The 18061-nt window shown below is 39.0% G+C and overlaps 1 protein-coding gene across 3 annotated transcripts; it reads right to left on the bottom strand.

Moving 5' to 3' along the window:
- Positions 1–2485: 2485 nt before the first annotated feature.
- sgk2a (serum/glucocorticoid regulated kinase 2a) lies at positions 2486–16016 on the bottom strand. 3 transcript variants are annotated; one of them, XM_034145130.1, is made up of 13 exons: positions 15916–16016; positions 13847–13911; positions 12998–13059; positions 12555–12612; positions 9334–9417; positions 7453–7584; positions 6645–6757; positions 6482–6518; positions 6288–6374; positions 6039–6134; positions 5138–5293; positions 4729–4818; positions 2486–3980 (listed from the first exon to the last, which is right to left on the bottom strand). In XM_034145130.1, the coding sequence occupies exons 2-13, from the start codon at positions 13865–13867 to the stop codon at positions 3816–3818; spliced, it is 1101 nt and encodes a 366-aa protein (XP_034001021.1). In that variant the 5' UTR covers positions 13868–13911; positions 15916–16016; the 3' UTR covers positions 2486–3815. The 3 variants fall into 3 exon arrangements, with proteins under 3 accessions (XP_034001021.1, XP_034001022.1, XP_034001023.1); XM_034145131.1 differs by having other exon boundaries at positions 15853–15922; XM_034145132.1 differs by lacking the exon at positions 15916–16016 and adding an exon at positions 14172–14194.
- Positions 16017–18061: the final 2045 nt, after the last annotated feature.

Raw genomic sequence — 18061 nt, 5'->3', positions numbered from 1 at the left:
TGTTTCATGACGAACACACACAGCGTTGAGTCCGGTCAGGTAGGGCAGCAGGTGAAGTCAGCACCGATGCAGGCTCGCTGTTTGAGGGCTTGATAACCCACTCCCCCTCCACACTTGTCGGTTTGGAAACGTGCAAACGGAGGGGTAGTGTGTAGGGGGTGGATTGGAATTGGGCCTAAGTCATGGTTTGAAGAGCACAGTAAAAGCAGGTAAGAGGAGCGGATGTGATAGTTGACAACAGATTTGCAATAATGAACTATTCAGATCTTTTACCTTTGTACAAGTAACACTACAACAATGTAATTCTGCTTTCAAAATCACTTTTGTTCAAGCACAAAAGTATTATCAGCTGAATTAAAGCAACACAATATAAATTGCTTATTAGTGTTACATATAGTTATCACTTTTACATTTACGTGAGACATATTGTATTTTGTATATTGCAATGCTTAGGGCAGGGGTGTCCAAACTACGGCCCGGGGGCCAAATGTGGCCCGCGGACCATTTTGAATCGGCCCTCAGCAAATTAAAAAAGTATAATGACTTAAGTATAATAAACTTCTTCTTGTCTTATATTGTACTTCTTAAATATATATATAGTATGTTCAATTATATTACACTGTATTCATGTGCTAATAAGCCCAATTTTCAAATAAATTCAGTCAATTAAAGTTGAAAACAAATCATAGTTGATAAGAAAAAAGCCCAATACCAAATTTACATAACAACCTTGAATATACCATTCATATTTCGTCTTATTATAAGCAATCTGAATCATGTGTTTTAAGGAATGATCTGCCAACAGAATAAATGAAACACTCTGGAGAGCTGTGATGTAGGCTGTTTTCTTCTTAAAGCATTTACAAGTATCAAGAATAATTTACCTACATTGGATTAATTTTTCCAACTTATAAGTGACCTTATGAGGCAATATACCCCACCTTTAGGGAGTGGCCAAGCCCTTCGTATATCTTTCTGTATGTGGCCCTTGGTGAAAAAAGTTTGGATACCCCTGCTCTATAGGGCTTTATACTGAGCAAGTAACATAAATCTTTCTGTCTGTAACAAGACGATTTTCAGTATGACTTATACAATGTAAAAAAAAAGACAACATAGAATAGCGGACTATACGTTCAAATGCGCGTTCCCGTGTCAAGGGGTGCATTTCACGACGGGGGTGCGTAATTTGACACAACACCGGTACTCAGTAAGAAGTGCCGGTACCACATCAGTAAAAATCAGAAGTGGACACGCAAGTCCTGCTATTTCTTTTTGAGATCCTCTATTTCTTTGGACAAGTCTTCAGTAGCTGAATACGCAGGGCCGTCCCTGGCCAACATGAGGCCCCACGCAAAGTTATATGATGAGGCCCTCTGTTTCGCGAGCGTCAACGGGGGGGGGGGGGGGGGGGGTGCTAGGTGCTAGTGGAGCCTTGCAGCAGCGAAACCATGCCGCGCCACACTAATTGCGCCGCATAAGCGCATATTTTCGGCTCAGTTGAGGCACCCTCCGCAAGATGAGGCCCCCTCCGTAAGGTGAGGCCCCACGCAGTCTGCATGATCGGCCTGTAGGGAGGGACGGCCCTGTGAATACGACATATCCAGTGCAGATGGTTCAGGGACTGAGCAGTAGTCGTGATCAGTGAGATCACAGGGCTGTTCGTGCTCCTCAGGAGGGACTGGTTCAATGGGCCGCTCTCTTAAAGTAAAGCTGATCCACTCAAACAGCATAGGTACGGCACCTTTAACGAGCCTCCTTCGACCATCAAGTGTCGTTGGATTTATTAGCTGATCGGGGGCGAGGTGCCTGCTACAGACCTTGGAGTGAGAAGTGATGGTGAAGTTCTCCCGTCGTATATTTACAAGCCACTGTCTTCTTAGGTCGAGTTGGGTTTAGGGTGACCAGATGTCCCGCTTTGGTGCGTCCCGCAAATTGAGACGATGTCCCGCATATTTCATTTTGATTGGCCAAAACGCTTTTCTGCTGTTCTGCGCCCTTTATTATTATATGTTTTAAAAGGCATTATGTAAGTTGCGCTGACAGGCGACAGAGGTCCACAGTGTACCCCACCCCCCCGCGCTGACAGTTCACGAGCGTCGATGTCTCTCACTGACCGATGGATTCGGATTAAGAAGCTAATCTTGTTTTGGATGAAAAGTCTCTACAAATAAAAATCAATCAAGTTAAGATGGAGTAGATAAGTAGAATAAAGAAATGCTCATGTAAAGTACTTTCCATTAGATAATGTAGTGAACTATTAATGATGCACATTGCACCATGCACTTCATGTTAAACACTGATGTCTTCAATCACAAATCTGTATTTATTAGATTCATATTTCACCTGTAATCCATGAAAAGTTCACTCAGGTCATCACTAAGGTGAATGGATTTTTAAGAAAACATGATTCTGATTGGTTGAATACCAAACACATTGTTTCTGTTTTGAACACAAGTCTAATGGCTCATTCAAAGGAAACCATAAATGTTTTGACAGAAGTTTGATTTATTAACACATCTTGCACACACACACACACACACACACACACACACACACACACACACACACACACACACACACACACACACACACACACACACACACACACACACACACACACACACACACACACACACACACACACACACACACACACACACACGACCCGTCTCCTCTCCTCGGTTTTCATAAGGAGGCATATAGGAACATACTATCATTCGAAGGGAAGAGCTTCCTTGATGTTGGATGAACAAACAAGACTTTAACGTTGTGTATATAAATGAGTATGTATATATAAGTGCAATAGCCTTTACTGCCTAAGTCAAGCACCTTCAATCACCAACTTAATTTCCAAGGCAGAGAGGTTTGCATCAATAATAATCACTTTACTAAAGTACATAATTTTACCGGAACATTGGCTAGATCATGAAACAAAACAAATATCACTGTCTGCTATTCTAAAATAAAGTTTTCCCAGTTCCCCAGTTACAATACAGAAAACCCTTCGTCAACAGTATAAACATTTGCACACTACATTGTGACTTGCATTTGAAAAAAAGGGGGCTACTTTGTTTGATCAATTTACTTTTCTTTCAATCTTAAATAAAGAATCAAAGCGTTAGCTCCCCTTGCACAAGAGGATCACTTCCTTCTTGTTATAAGTGGAAAGGAAAGTTATGTACTTTATAAAAACAATTTAAAAAATGCAGTTTGTGCAAGCTATGCAGCATTTTCCCAGTGAAATCTAATCACCTACACATTCATTATTTATATTTTGCTTATTAATATTATTATATTGTAATCCTTCAGAGGATCACACCTCTTGTAGTTGTGCCTGGTTTCCACCAATGCCTATGGTTACTTAATGTGCGGATCACAACCATTTATGTTTGTGCCTGGGAAATTAAGCTTGTGTTTGCTTCTGCACCCTTTTCTGGAAAATAGAATCCGAAGTCTGTATGTACACATGATTTATAAAACATATTCTTAATTACATTGCAAATGATGAGGGTAAAGACTATTGGCATTGCATCTTACAAATTATCCTTCTTCCTGCAAGCCAGTCATAACACGTTAATATTGCTATCTCTCTAAGAAAAGACCTGGGACCTCCAGGTAAAAAGTTTTACACATACAGTATATCAATCTAAAATGTCTATTGCAGGTGTGCTTCCTCTCTGCTACATCCTCAAGAGGAACAATTTATGAGAACCAATGCTGTAGGATGGATGCCATGTTAGTTTTCTGCTATTATACAGGAGGAGCTCTTATTTACATGAGACCCAAAAGAGGTTTGATCACTCCTTTAAAAAAATCTAATGTTTGAAAAGGTGACTGTCCTCTGTGGCGACGAAGGAGAACCCATTGAAAGCGGTGTTGGAGCTGCTGCTGCCGTTCAACTCTGGGCTCCGACACACTGAGTTAGAGACCATTTCTCTTGTGAACTCTGGATCAATGTGCTGAGTGTCAGCTGGGCCTCTCTGAAAGATGAAACAATCTCTGTAACTGATAATAATTATAGTATTGGAGGTGAAGTTTCTATTTTCCATAACAGAACACATCTGGATGCACTATCACAGTTTTTTCATGGTAACTTAGCAAAGAAAAAGGAGGCTGTATTGTTGCTATGGTTGCATGCACTTTCACATACTGCACACTGGTTTATTTAGAAGCAAATATGTTCTGTTGCCATGGTAATATGAATAAAAGACTAAACCAAGAGCACACAAAGCATAAGTGAGGTCAGGAAAAATAATCTGGATGCATATGACTGATGTTTTTTATGTTGACCCAAGAAAATACATTTTTTAAGTTCACATATCCAGTGATGATTACAAACAAAATATAGCTGAATAAAAAAAAAAAAAATTCTAGGTATTTAACTTAGACAGAAATGTTGAATGGAGAGGATGTTCAAACTGTGAATACGCCTCTATTGGACCTTGAAACATTATAAGAGGTGGGAGAATTTGAGTTAAGGAGTTATATAAACCCTTACGAAGAGGTTCATCTGACTTTTAACCTGTTTATCTAAAAGAGAAATGGCTGAGATGTAGAAAAGAATTCAAGAGGAGATTTCCTTGGCTGTTGCCACTGGAAAATGTGTTGTGGGGGGAAAAGTTCAGGGGGACGTTAATGATTGTTTTAGAGAGGGTACACAGATGTTTGGACGGGCAGACAGACACACTTATTATGTAAAGACAGTAGCAGTGACAGTTAACCACTCACCACATTGGGGTTGTAAGGAGGAGTGATCCTCTTGTGGTCAAGGTCGTCCCAGTTGATCGGAGAAAAAAAGACGTGGTTCTTTATTTCTAACTATGAATACAAAAAGAAGAAAGATAAGTTATACATGCGTACATACTGTATATAGTTTTAGTGACATGTGTTATTCCTCATATTAGGAATCCACATACTCAATTGAGTTTTCTGCAATTATTAATAAGTATGAAGGTGATCTTTGTACATTTTCTCGGAGGGACTGGGTTTAGATCTGTTCTTAGAAAAGATCAAAGCCACTCCACTAAAGCAAGTAGTCCTTCGATAAACAATTTGTATAAAAGTAGGAATAATTGTTTTCTGGAAAACCATCTGTTTTAACGTGGAGTGATGTTTTTTATTAACATAATACACTCACAAAGTCGGCGATGGCCCCGAGGCGCCTGTGCTGGTCTTTCTGCAGGAGCCCCTCCAGCAGAGAGCAGACGGCCTCAGACTTCCCAGGAGGCAGCGGTAGCGCCTTGTGGAGGATCCCATCATACATTTCACCCACATCACGGCTGTAGAAAGGAGGCTGAGGGGGAGGGATGGGTACAAGTATCATTAAATGATGAAATGCAATTCAGCATTGTATATATTATATATACACATATATATATTATTACTATATATATATTATATAGTCAAACTTTCCCTAGATGTGTCCACTTGTAATGAAGCAAGTTAATGAATGGTCATTATTGATAGGACCATGACTTGGGACCATAACTTCAGCCTTTAGCCAAGAAAGCGGCTATACAATGCTTTAATTAGGCATCAGTAAGCTAACATGACTATATATTTATAGATAAAATCATATTTAGCATTTTGTCGACTTGAAATGTAATGGCAATTTATCCAACTGTTGATACATTTTAGTGTACACCTACGTGGGACTCTGAATCTGAATCTGAAGAAGTGAGTCTGCTTAATATTTATGATCCCAAGAGGATGGCTCCTAATATTCTAGAGATGCTCTGACCTTTCTTTAGTACCATCACCAGGTAAAACATTATACTTGTACTTGTAGTACTTGTACAAATTGGTAAGTAAAATGTTGTATATTATGCATGGATTGCCAACTCATTTGTACATGTCTTATTCACTGATTGTTAATATCTGTATTTGTGAATGTCATTGTTTGTGCTTGTAGAAAATGAAAAACTCAATCAAGATATTGTTTTGTTTTTTTAAACTGAAAATAACGTTGCCCTCAAGATATTCTCGCAAGATGAAGATGCTTCAAATCAGCTGCAAACCCCCCCCCCCCCCCCCCTCACCAGGCTGAAGATCATCTCATAGATCACTGCTCCCAGACACCACCAGTCCACAGTCCGGTCGTACGCCTCCTTACGAAGAATCTCTGGTGCCAGGTACTGCAGACAGACAGAGCGGGATATTCTCTGTTTACAACAGCTATCCCTTTCAATCCACATTAAATACCTAACCATGTATGACGCACAGTATTGTGTATGACAGATAATTGATCTGATGTCCTTTTCCTGTTTACATGTATATTTTTTACGCACTTCTGGAGTCCCACAGAAGGTCGAGGTTGTGCCCTCTGGCTCTACTCCTTCTTTGCACAGCCCAAAATCTGTCAGCACCACATGGCCCTGCACACAACAAACCACATCTATATTTTAGTTACACACATATAATAACAATAAAAACATGGAGGAGTTGAAGATTACAGAAGTAAATGTGTTGTTTTTAGACTCACCTGAGAGTCGAAGAGAATATTCTCCGGCTTCAGATCTCTGCAAAGACAATAAAAAGCAGATTGTAATGATAGTAAAAGAGATCTGAGTTTCACAGTAGAAACCAAAAGCCTCTAGATAACGATATGACCCAGGACAATTCAATACATGTGTGTTGATTCTGACCTGTAAACGATGTTAAGGGAATGAAGATAGCCGATGGCGCTCGCTACCTCGGCCGCATAGAATCTGGCTCTGGGCTCTGAGAAACACCTCTCTCTCTGCAGGTGGAAGAAGAGCTACAGAAAGAGAAAGAGGGGTTGATGGACAGTTATGTTTAGTGTTCATTGTTGTCTTTGTTCTGTTATAACACCTTGTGCGGAATGCTTTGGCAATACTATGTTTAAAATGTGGTCATGCCAATAAAGCCCCTTTGTATTGTATTGTATTGACAGACAGCATGGAGAGGATAGAATAAAATGACATTTAAAAAGAATAAAATACTTTAAACCAGCTGTCTGGGTAAACATGTGTGTCCACACACAGCAAAGTGTCTGTTGGCTGCTCGCCTGGTAGCTGTGATTTCATGATAAGCGTCAATAAAGGATGACCTATTAGGACATTGTTACACTGCAGCCAGCGGAACAATAAGGAAAAACACTTTCCAAAATGTTATGATGTTAAACTAGGTTTACTCCCGTTTGATCACAGTGGGGACTTCTCTGATATGAACAACCCTGTTTTGACGTGCTTTTCCATATAAACAAACATAAAGTCGAAAGAGACAAGAAGAACCATCTTTTTTCTTTATAGAATAATAAATGAATGAAGAAAAATAGATCGAACAATCACTGCTTAATAAAACATTTTAATAAAAAAAACAATAATAAAGTAATACCTGTATAACTTCTGAATCACCATTTCTGACCATGTTCGATAAAAATAATGTTTTTTTATGTACATATACTGTAGATATTTAGTTTTAGACACATACCTCTCCCCCATTCACATAGTCGAGGACAAAGTAGAGCTTCTCTGCGGTTTGGAAGGAGAAGTGGAGCCGAACCAGAAAGGGATGTTTCAGACTCTTCAGCAGCACATTTCTCTCTGCCATAATGTTCTTTTGCTAAAGAGAGGAGACATTAAATACAATCACACAACTACACCAGTAGAAAACCTATTTTTCTATACCCTGTGTAGTCAAGAGTGATTTGTAATGCCTGTGGGGCTCATTTGTTTGCAGGAAACATTTTAACTTGTCACAAAAAAGCATCTTTTCCATAAAGCTTCTTTGATGTTATTCTGCTGTGAAGCATTTTAGTAGTGCAGTACAAATAAGCTGTGAATATCATCAGATCTTGTCTGATTTGAGCGTCTAGAGTTTCAATATTTTATTTCTATATTTTATTTCTGCTTTAAAAAAACAACAATGACGAGCAATTTGATAGTTTTATTGTAAAACTTAAAATATAAATTAAAAAGATAATAATTTGATTAATAACATGATCAAGGGGAAGTCATGTTGTCCAAAAACTACATGAAAGCTTTTTGCACACTTAAAGGTGGGGTAGGTAAGTTTGAGAAACCGGCTCGAGATACACTTTTTGTTATATTCCATGGAATGCTCTTAACATCCCGATAGCAATGAATATCTTAAGTGCTTTGACAAAAAATCCATAAAAAAATGTCATCTGTGGAAGCCGTAGTACTGTAAAACGCACGACCAATCATTTTAGCCGGCCCGGCTAAAATAACTGGATGGCCTACCTGCCTGTCAGCCTTCCATCTGTGCACAAACTTATCTCGTGCCCTCATTGGTCATGTGCGCGTTCGTGTGTGTTGGAGGAGGGGCTCTGTAAGGAAGTGGCAGATTTGTTCCGGCTGTGTATTTTCAAATTCTAGCGCACTCGAGCTGGTTTCTCCAAAATGACCTACCCCACCTTTAATCTTTATATTTAATTTAAAATATTATTTTAAACTTTATTTTATTAATCAACCAGGGTTTTTGATAATTGTCTAAATGCTGTTTCAGATGATCTTCCTAGGGAGGCAAAGGTCATCATAGTCAACCGTTTTCTATAATTTAGACATCTCAGGCGTTTAAGTTTTCAGAAGGATTTAAACAGAAGTAAACACTTGAACACTTCCAATTTAGCTAAAGCAAGCTAAGGAAATGAGGACACGAGTGTGTGCTCAGATTTTCTCGTTGTGTTGTCATTTTATATTATTGGAGTTGTACAATATGTCCTTTGTACAGAACAAGCTGTAGATTAGATAAGATTCAGATCGTGTTGCTGCGTCAAAACACTGTTTACTAATAACAGTCAAACACACACACACACACACACACACACACACACACACACACACACACACACACACACACACACACACACACACACACACACACACACACACACACACACACACACACACACACACACATTTTCACCTGGGTTAATTGAGCTACTTTCCACCATCATCTACTTTCCACTGTCACTGGCAGAGAATTTCGTAAGACATACATATGTTCTAAAGATGTTTGCCCAATCACTCAAGACAAACTATACATATATATATATATATATCGTAGATTGTTCACATTTCTATCAGGCTTTATGTAAAAAGTAAGCTTTATTTCCAATTTTTTCAAATAATTTTGGCTTTTCAAGTAAAAACTGTGTGCCTCTGAAAATGAAAAATCTCCTTTATCATATTCAAGAAAGAAGTGACTAAGGCAAAATGACTAAGGCAAGGTTTAGTTTCTCTTAGTGTGGATGCTGGGTCTATAAAGGACTTTCTACAAAGAGGTTAGAAAGCAAGTGAGAATCAACCATCATTCAAAATAGAAACTTGAGTGGGAAGCAGAGCGCACCTCTTTCTTCTTGAGGATGACTTTCTTCTGCAGCACTTTGACGGCGTAGAATTTGCTGTCGGCTTTGAGCTTGGCGAGCAGGACCTGCATGAAGGTTTGTTGGTGAGAGGTTTGTTTAGTAAACAGCCTGAGCCACCATCTCATCACGACATTTCATCAAACACAACACAGATATAGTATGTGATCTGTGGAAACAGATGATACTGATAAATCTGAGAAGGGCCATGAAACAAGGTCTGACAATGACCCATGGCCAATACAAAACATTTAAATGTCATTATTCTGAAGGAAAGTAATTGAATATGTTTATTGTTTTCTTTAAATGGAACACATCTCTGGCGCTGTTCAATTTTCTAGTATTTTGTACGGTGGCCCACAGCATTTCACAAAACGCCGCAGCATTTCACAAAACACAACAGCATTTCAGAAAACACAACAGCATTTCAGAAAACACCACAGCATTTCACAAAACACAACAGCATTTCACAAAACGCCACAGCATTTCACAAAACGCCGCAGCATTTCACAAAACGCCGCAGCATTTCACAAAACGCCACAGCATTTCACAAAACACAACAGCATTTCACAAAACACAACAGCATTTCACAAAACGCCGCAGCATTTCACAAAACACAACAGCATTTCACAAAACACAACAGCATTTCAGAAAACGCCGCAGCATTTCACAAAACGCCGCAGCATTTCACAAAACACAACAGCATTTCAGAAAACACCACAGCATTTCACATTGGACGGAAAGGGTATTCCTTTAGGGAGAACACTTCTTGTTTGTGATTGGACAGAGCCAGCCAGAGAAGCACTGCTGTGATTGGTTGTTTTTGCTGCCAGTCAAGAAATGACGCTTCGTGATTGGTCAGCACCCGACAGCGCAACATGTCCCAACACATCAACCGTTAGCTGTTAGCACACACTCAGAGCTCACAGCTCCTCATATCTGTTCAGAAACTGGACAAAAGTTAAACAAGTACAAATCACAGACTGTCTATGTCATGGCGAATACAGTCGCTGCTTTATTTATGTCTGTATGACGCTGTTGTGAGTGTGGACGGAGCAGCTACAGGTTAGTTTAGCCTGATCGATCCGCCCCCTCTCCAGCACGTCTTGTTTGAATGACAGGAGTAAACACTGACAACTGCGGTGAAACTCGAGCGATTAGAGCGATGAGAAAAAACCATGAATTAATGCTTTATTAATTCATGGTTTTTAAGGGGCTTATCTCCATGTAAATACTATGGTAGACTACCCAATATTCGCATCGCTCTAATCGCTCGAGTTTCACCGCGGCTGTCAGCTGTGTTTGCTCCTGTCATTCAAACAAGACGCGCTGGAGAGGGGGCGGGGCGCATCTCCATGTAAATCCTATGGGAGATACCAACTACAACAAAATGAACATATTGACCGTGATTTAATTGTAATACACGTTTCAAAGTGATGCCGAAGTAACTACATACTGATACCGGTTAGTAAAAACCATGAATTAATGCTTTGACAAGTCTGCAGACAAGACGGCAGGCGAAAAGCTTTTAAAATGCGTGTTTTCTGAATGGAATCGGATCGATCAGGCTAAACTAACCTGTAGCTGCTCCGTCCACACTCACAACAACGTCATACAGACATAAATAAAGCAGCGACTGTATTCGCCATGACATAGACAGTCTGTGGTTTGTACATGTTTAACTTTTGTCCAGTTTCTGAACAGATATGAGGAGCTGTGAGCTCTGAGTGTGTGCTAACAGCTATATGTCCCAACACATCAGCCGTTAGCTGTTAGCACACACTCAGAGCTCACAGCTCCTCATATCTGTTCAGAAACTGGACAAAAGTTAAACATGTACAAACCACAGACTGTCTATGACATGGCGAATACAGTCGCTGCTTTATTTATGTCTTACATGGAGATAAGCCCCTTAAAAACCATGAATTAATAAAGCATTAATTCATGGTTTTTTCGCATCGCTCTAATCGCTCGAGTTTCACCGCAGCTGTCAGTGTTTACTCCTGTCATTCAAACAAGACGTGCTGGAGAGGGGGCGGATCGATCAGGCTAAACTAACCTGTAGCTGCTCCGTCCACACTCACAACAGCGTCATACAGACATAAATAAAGCAGCGACTGTATTCGCCATGACATAGACAGTCTGTGGTTTGTACTTGTTTAACTTTTGTCCAGTTTCTGAACAGATATGAGGAGCTGTGAGCTCTGAGTGTGTGCTAACAGCTAACGGTTGATGTGTTGGGACATGTTGCGCTGTCGGGTGCTGACCAATCACGAAGCGTCATTTCTTGACTGGCAGCAAAAACAACCAATCACAGCAGTGCTTCTCTGGCTGGCTCTGTCCAATCACAAACAAGAAGTGTTCTCCCTAAAGGAATACCCTTTCCGTCTAATGTGAAATGCTGTGGTGTTTTCTGAAATGCTGTTGTGTTTTGTGAAATGCTGTTGTGTTTTCTGAAATGGTGTAGCGTTTTGTGAAATGCTGCGGCGTTTTCTGAAATGCTGTTGTGTTTTCTGAAATGCTGTTGTGTTTTCTGAAATGGTGTAGCGTTTTGTGAAATGCTGCGGCGTTTTCTGAAATGCTGTTGTGTTTTCTGAAATGCTGTTGTGTTTTCTGAAATGGTGTAGCGTTTTCTGAAATGCTGCGGCGTTTTCTGAAATGCTGTTGTGTTTTGTGAAATGCTGTTGTGTTTTGTGAAATGCTGCGGCGTTTTCTGAAATGCTGTTGTGTTTTCTGAAATGCTGTTGTGTTTTGTGAAATGCTGCGGTGTTTTGTGAAATGCTGTGGTGTCTTGCACTTCCGGGCCACCGTAATTTTGATCATGATATTCTAACCTCAAGAGGCCTCAGTGGGTTAAATAAAGTCAAATTAATGATTCATGAAGCAGGCAGCACATTCTGATCAGACAGGAGTCAGAGTCCTGTCTGCAAAGTCAGCAACAGCCCACTATCTCACACTGTCTAAGAAGGTCAACATGATACAATTGCTGCCATTAATAAGATACCCCTCAGGTAACTCGTAATTTATATGACCCCCAATATTCATTTCTGCAACAGGGACTATCATTTGACACAACAGCAGACTTGGTCCAGTTTAAACTGCTTTTACTGAAGGTGAATGTATGACCTGAAGGAGTAGCAATAAAGAAAGAGCTGGAAGGAAAAACAACAATAAATAGATAGATAAGTAATTGTTCCAGTGTCACCTTTCCAAAGGTCCCTTTTCCAATGACAGCCAGGAAGTCAAAGTCAGTGGGCCTGGCACTGAGACAAGATAGAGAGAAGTCTGTTCAATTGTGGACAAAAGTACACAACAACCTCTGACACACTTTATTTGTAATGGCTAACAAATGGTAGAAAAGCTAACAGCAAAAACAAATGATATTTGGTTTAAATTGTCTCTTTGTCCCTTTAGGGAAATGGTTTTCATAACAGAAAATGCAGATTCCAATACATTATTGTTATTCTCTGTGTAATTTTTACTGAATTCAGTCCCAACATCTTCAGAAAATGTCTCATCCAGAAAAACAGCTGAAAATATACTTTGAGCAGAGACAGCATTAGTGTATTTTAGCTAGATTTGTAGCAAAGTATCTTGTGCATGAAGACAAAGAGAAATCCATGCTTCAGTGAGAGTAGAGCTACTGACTGTGGGTTTGCTGAAGGTCCCAGGTTGACTTCATCATGAGAAGAGGAGGATGGTGACCACAGCTGGAGGACAAATAAACACAAAACAAGTCAAAAAAAGAAAGACTCAAATAAATGTGTATTCACGATGAATACAAAGTTTAGACTTAAATAACTTTGTATTGACACCCTAACACAAAGTTTAAATTTCAAAACAGTCCAGTACAGAAAACCAAATGGTCACAAACACTATCCATTACACAGAAGTTGATCAGGGACCCAAATAAGGAGAAAATGAGAGGAGAAGGATTTATTTATTTATTTAGCATTTAAATAATTTCAAAATGTCAAGAAAAAACTCAGGACTCACAAAAGGCGCCAACGCTTGTAGGTTAATTAATGCTCCGAAATTTTACATTTATTCACGTCATTTCTGACTTTATCCTCAAAATGCAATAAAGAAATGTTCCCATATACCTGGGTAAGTGTTTTTAAGACAATTAATCTCCATTAAATGGTATCATGGGAACAGTGGCGCCGAAAGGGAAGCAATGTTAAGCCTGATGACACGAGGATCTGAGTCACATTGCATGATCACTGTGAAGTTACAGAACTTTAGATTAAAAGATCTCCCTTTTAAAGATCATCCATTCGATATATGAATGCACTAAGGGATCTGCTTTAGGCAGTGGAGATATCTTCTAAAAACATGAAATCAGGTTTGGAGAAGCTACACAAACGCCCACATTCATCCCAGATGTCCTGAATGTATCGCTAATAATAATTTGCTCACAGACTAAAGAGGCTGCAGGCAGATGGCCTAAATGAAATGAAGTAAAAATCGTCATGCAAACAAAAAAAACACACTCACATTACAGTTTGCCGTGGCCATTATCCATTCCACTCCCACTGATCCAGCATCAGTGTCTGACAGACCTGTGAGCAGAGATATTAAGGGTCATGAGGTGAGCAGAGGAGCCTTTAAACTTTTCTCATTTCACAGATTGTGTGTGTGTGTGTGTGTGTGTGTGTGTGTGTGTGTGTGTGTGTGTGTGTGTGTGTGTGTGTGTGTGTGTGTGTGTGTGTCTGTGTGTCTGTGTGTGTGTCTGTGTGCGTGCGTGCATGCGTGTGTGTGTGTGTGTGTGTGTGTGTGTGTGTGTGCGTGTGTGTGTGAGTGTGTGCGTGTGTCTCCTAACCATCTGCTGACCTCAGATAACATGAGGATCCAGAGGAGCTGGTACTTCTGGTTTGTAAGGAACAAAATGCAGGAAGAACAGAATCACAATGAAGGACAAATGTACATGTGTTCTGTGTGTGAGTGTGTGTGTGTGTGTGTGTGTGTGTGTGTGTGTGTGTGTGTGTGTGTGTGTGTGTGTGTGTGTGTGTGTGTGTGTGTGTGTGTGTGTGTTTGTGTGTGTGTGTGGGGGGGGAGTGTATCAGTGAACACGTTTACACAGTAAATATTGTTGTGTTATTTTCATATTTGTTAAAACATACGGGACACAGACACACACACAAAAATGAAACAAAGTCTCAATTATCCCTAAAGAGCTCCAAGCCGGTTCATTATGCATGAAGACTACAGATCCTGTGGATTGCTTTTTTTGCTGATTTATAAAGTTGTGATAAACAGATATTTTGAAGACACACAGATTTACATGAACTTTATCATACTTTAGGAGAAAACACTCAAAGCAAGAAAATAAATCACTATGCGCAGGTAAATCTAGGGAACTAAATGTCACATTTACTATACATTTCCGGAACAAAAAGCATTAGCTCACATCTAAACACTTAATTTCCTTGAACCAAAAACTGAGCTTCAACTATTTGTCTTTACAAAGAATCTACGTGTTATTGCTCTGTCTGTTCCCTTAGAAAATACAATATATTTGAGCAAGTTGTACTGATGTTTATGGCAGTTGACCCACATTAATATCTACATGAACCAAACAAGTGATTCACACTGCACAAGTAAGGTTACAAGTTAACCACTAAGGATGTTATGCTTTCCTAGATATTTCACAAGAGCTTGCCTTGCACTGAATTTCCCATAGTCTTCCTCAATAATCTGGTGTCAGTGCATGGTATTTTTGGGATTTGACCATTTTTATGAATTCTCGAGTAGTAACAAATATTTTGTATTCTTCCACTCCGAAGTGAATCTTTGTTAAATCAACTCCAAAATCTGACACACTGAATCTGACAAAACCAACTTTCCAACACTAACTTGCAACCTTAACAAAAGAACCATTATCAATAAGACTTTCTCAAGAATATTATAAAGGAAATAAATATTGCAGGAGACAAACCCACAGATTACATATAAACTGACTATTTGGCGCACTGCAGAAAATGATGTCAAGAAAAGAACAATTTATAGACATAAGTTGATATGTATAAAAATAAAATGTGTCTAGACAGCCTGACCCCTGCATAGACTAAAAGCAGAGGTGTAAAGTAACTAAGTGGATTTACTTAAGTACTGTACTTATGTACAATTTTGAGATACTTATACTTTACTTGAGTATTTTCATTTGATGCTACTTTGTACTTCTACTCCACTACAATTCATAGGTTAATTACAGATGAATACATATAATCAACACTTAAATAAGACTTTAGTTACACCTGGAGTAAAATCACAAGCTATTTAGTAAACAAAGGAAATACAATTATAGCTGCATATTTTTTAAATGGGCCAATCTGTATTATATAGTATATTGTGATGCTTTCCTACTTGTACTTATAATTAGCATTATAATATTATAAGCTAATAGCAAGTTGATTAGCTGAACAATAAAACTCAGATAAAGAGAGACGTGAGAATATTCAAGTTTCCTGTTATATCTCCAAACATAGAAAATAAACACTTACTAATTGTATAATAATCAGTGTGTAGATAATCCAGGTGACGTGTGAAACAGCGGGTGTTCTCACCTGTGTGCAGAGGAAGAGAGTGCTGCTCCGTTCAGGACTCAGAGGACACTGAGCAGCGGATCTCAAGTCAGGGTTTATTGTTTATGGTCATGAAGGAAGGTCGACTTCAACAGTGAATCATTAATTAACGAGGCGGAGAGAGGTGTGCACGCGTGTGTGCACGCGTGTGTGCCCGCGCGCGTGTGCGCGTGTTAGAAAAGGAGAGAGTTGGCTGTCCAGACTTCAAAATGATTGTACTTCCGGATTCTGCTCTTCGCTTTCAAAATAAGACAATTAGCCAACACTGTTAAGGACCTTTATATGTTGTAGTTATCAATAAAAAAAAAAGTTAATTAAAAGTTTTGTACAGATAGTGATTACGAAAAATGTTACTGTAACTAATGTAGATTATTATTAGCATGACTGCTAATATTAAATATTATTAAAAAGTTTATGTATACAAATATTGAATAAGATATAGTTTACAACCCACTTACAACCCACACTTACCAGCAGTTTCCAAGAAAAAAGTTGAGTTCATTAGAAGGCAGATTATTTTCCCCTCAAAAGAAATGGAAATGAATATGCAAAATGTTTTCATGTCAAGATTTTAACCGCTGTTTTAAGATATCTCCTAATTCACTGAATACATTCTCTGTGAAAGTAGCAATCTTGTATAACTTGGATTTTAAAATGTATAAGGCTCGATTTGATTTAAATGTTATACTACAAAGTATCCAACATAAGTAGTAAATATGTTGGACACTTTATAGTGTCCAACACTGCACATTTCCCAGTGCAGTTATGACATCAAAAATTAAGAAGCAGCAAGCAATTTAGCTTTTTGAAATGTGTTGCATTTTCCACTCCAGTATACTTTTATTTTGAAGGCAACACAGCAGGAGTCTCTGGCCCCCTGAGCATCCTCTCATGTTTGACACACTTACCACCCAACAATAATTTTGTATTTTCATAAGGTTTAGTGGGTCATCATGTTGTTTTTCTGTCCTCTGCGTTGGAACAAGAAGATAAGTGGTGAGAGCAGGGTGTGAGAGGATTTGTCACCACCACAGCCAACTGTTGACGACAATATGGTGAATAGGGGGATGTGATGTGAGCAAAGTAAGTTTATAGTCAATAGACCAACACACACACGCACCTGCACAAGAACAGGAAATGCAGTGTGTAAAAAAGACAAGAGGCTGCGGCTTTAATCAGACAAGACAGTTTTGGATGTTTATTAATTCATATGGACTGAATGACATTTGTGACCCAAGATTATCTTGACACGCACGCAAACACACGCGCACACACACACACACACACTCACATACACACAAACACACACATACATACACACATACAAATCCCACCAGAGAGACACACAAAAAAGATTCCAAGAGCCCTTAAAACACTCTAGTAAAATTATTTTATCTCACAATGTTGTATTCATACATTTTGTTTTTTAAACCAATTCTGACATATAATGTAAACATTTTAGTGTTGTTGATTCCATCACATGTAAACTACAGAGAGCTTCATGGATTAGATACAAAATCCATGTTTATAGTGCCAAAATGTGTATTTTTGCACTCTCTAGTGACCAAGTGTGGGAACACCATTGTGTAAAATCCATTTGGGTTTCACAGTTGTGCTAAAAGGCCAATGCAAAATGTCCTTTTCATCTATTAAGACTTGCAAACAAAATAGTTTAAGATCTCTTGCATATACATATAAAAACTCAAACACTCTGTTCTTTGACTCAGATACTTTAAAATATTTTTAAATTACAGCTCCTGTATCACTTGAGTTTTCACATTAGCAGTGCGGTTAGAAAGTACAGTGTTGGATAAACTCAAATATCAAATACTTGAGAAAGAGTGGGAAACTTTAAGTGCTTTTCCGTCACAAACGTTAGTCTTTTCCCAACAGTGTCAACATAGCAGCTTTTTAATTTCATTTTCATTTAATTCTGTTACAGAATAATTTGATGAACAGAAAGAGCTGTATTTAACTTTCCCTAGTACAGTACTTTTGTCTTTACGTATTTTATTGCACATAACATGAGGCTTGTAGGAGCCTCACTGACCAGCCTTGTCTACTGCATTTTGTCTGCACCCCCCCCCCCCCCCCCCCCCACTTCCACAGTCTTCTCTTTTCCCTTTTA

The sequence above is a fragment of the Trematomus bernacchii genome, unplaced genomic scaffold (genome assembly GCF_902827165.1).
Source record: "Trematomus bernacchii unplaced genomic scaffold, fTreBer1.1, whole genome shotgun sequence".
Classification (NCBI taxonomy): domain Eukaryota; kingdom Metazoa; phylum Chordata; class Actinopteri; order Perciformes; family Nototheniidae; genus Trematomus; species Trematomus bernacchii.
The sequence above is the reverse complement of the archived record's forward strand: the minus strand, read 5'-3'. Positions and strand labels throughout refer to the sequence as shown.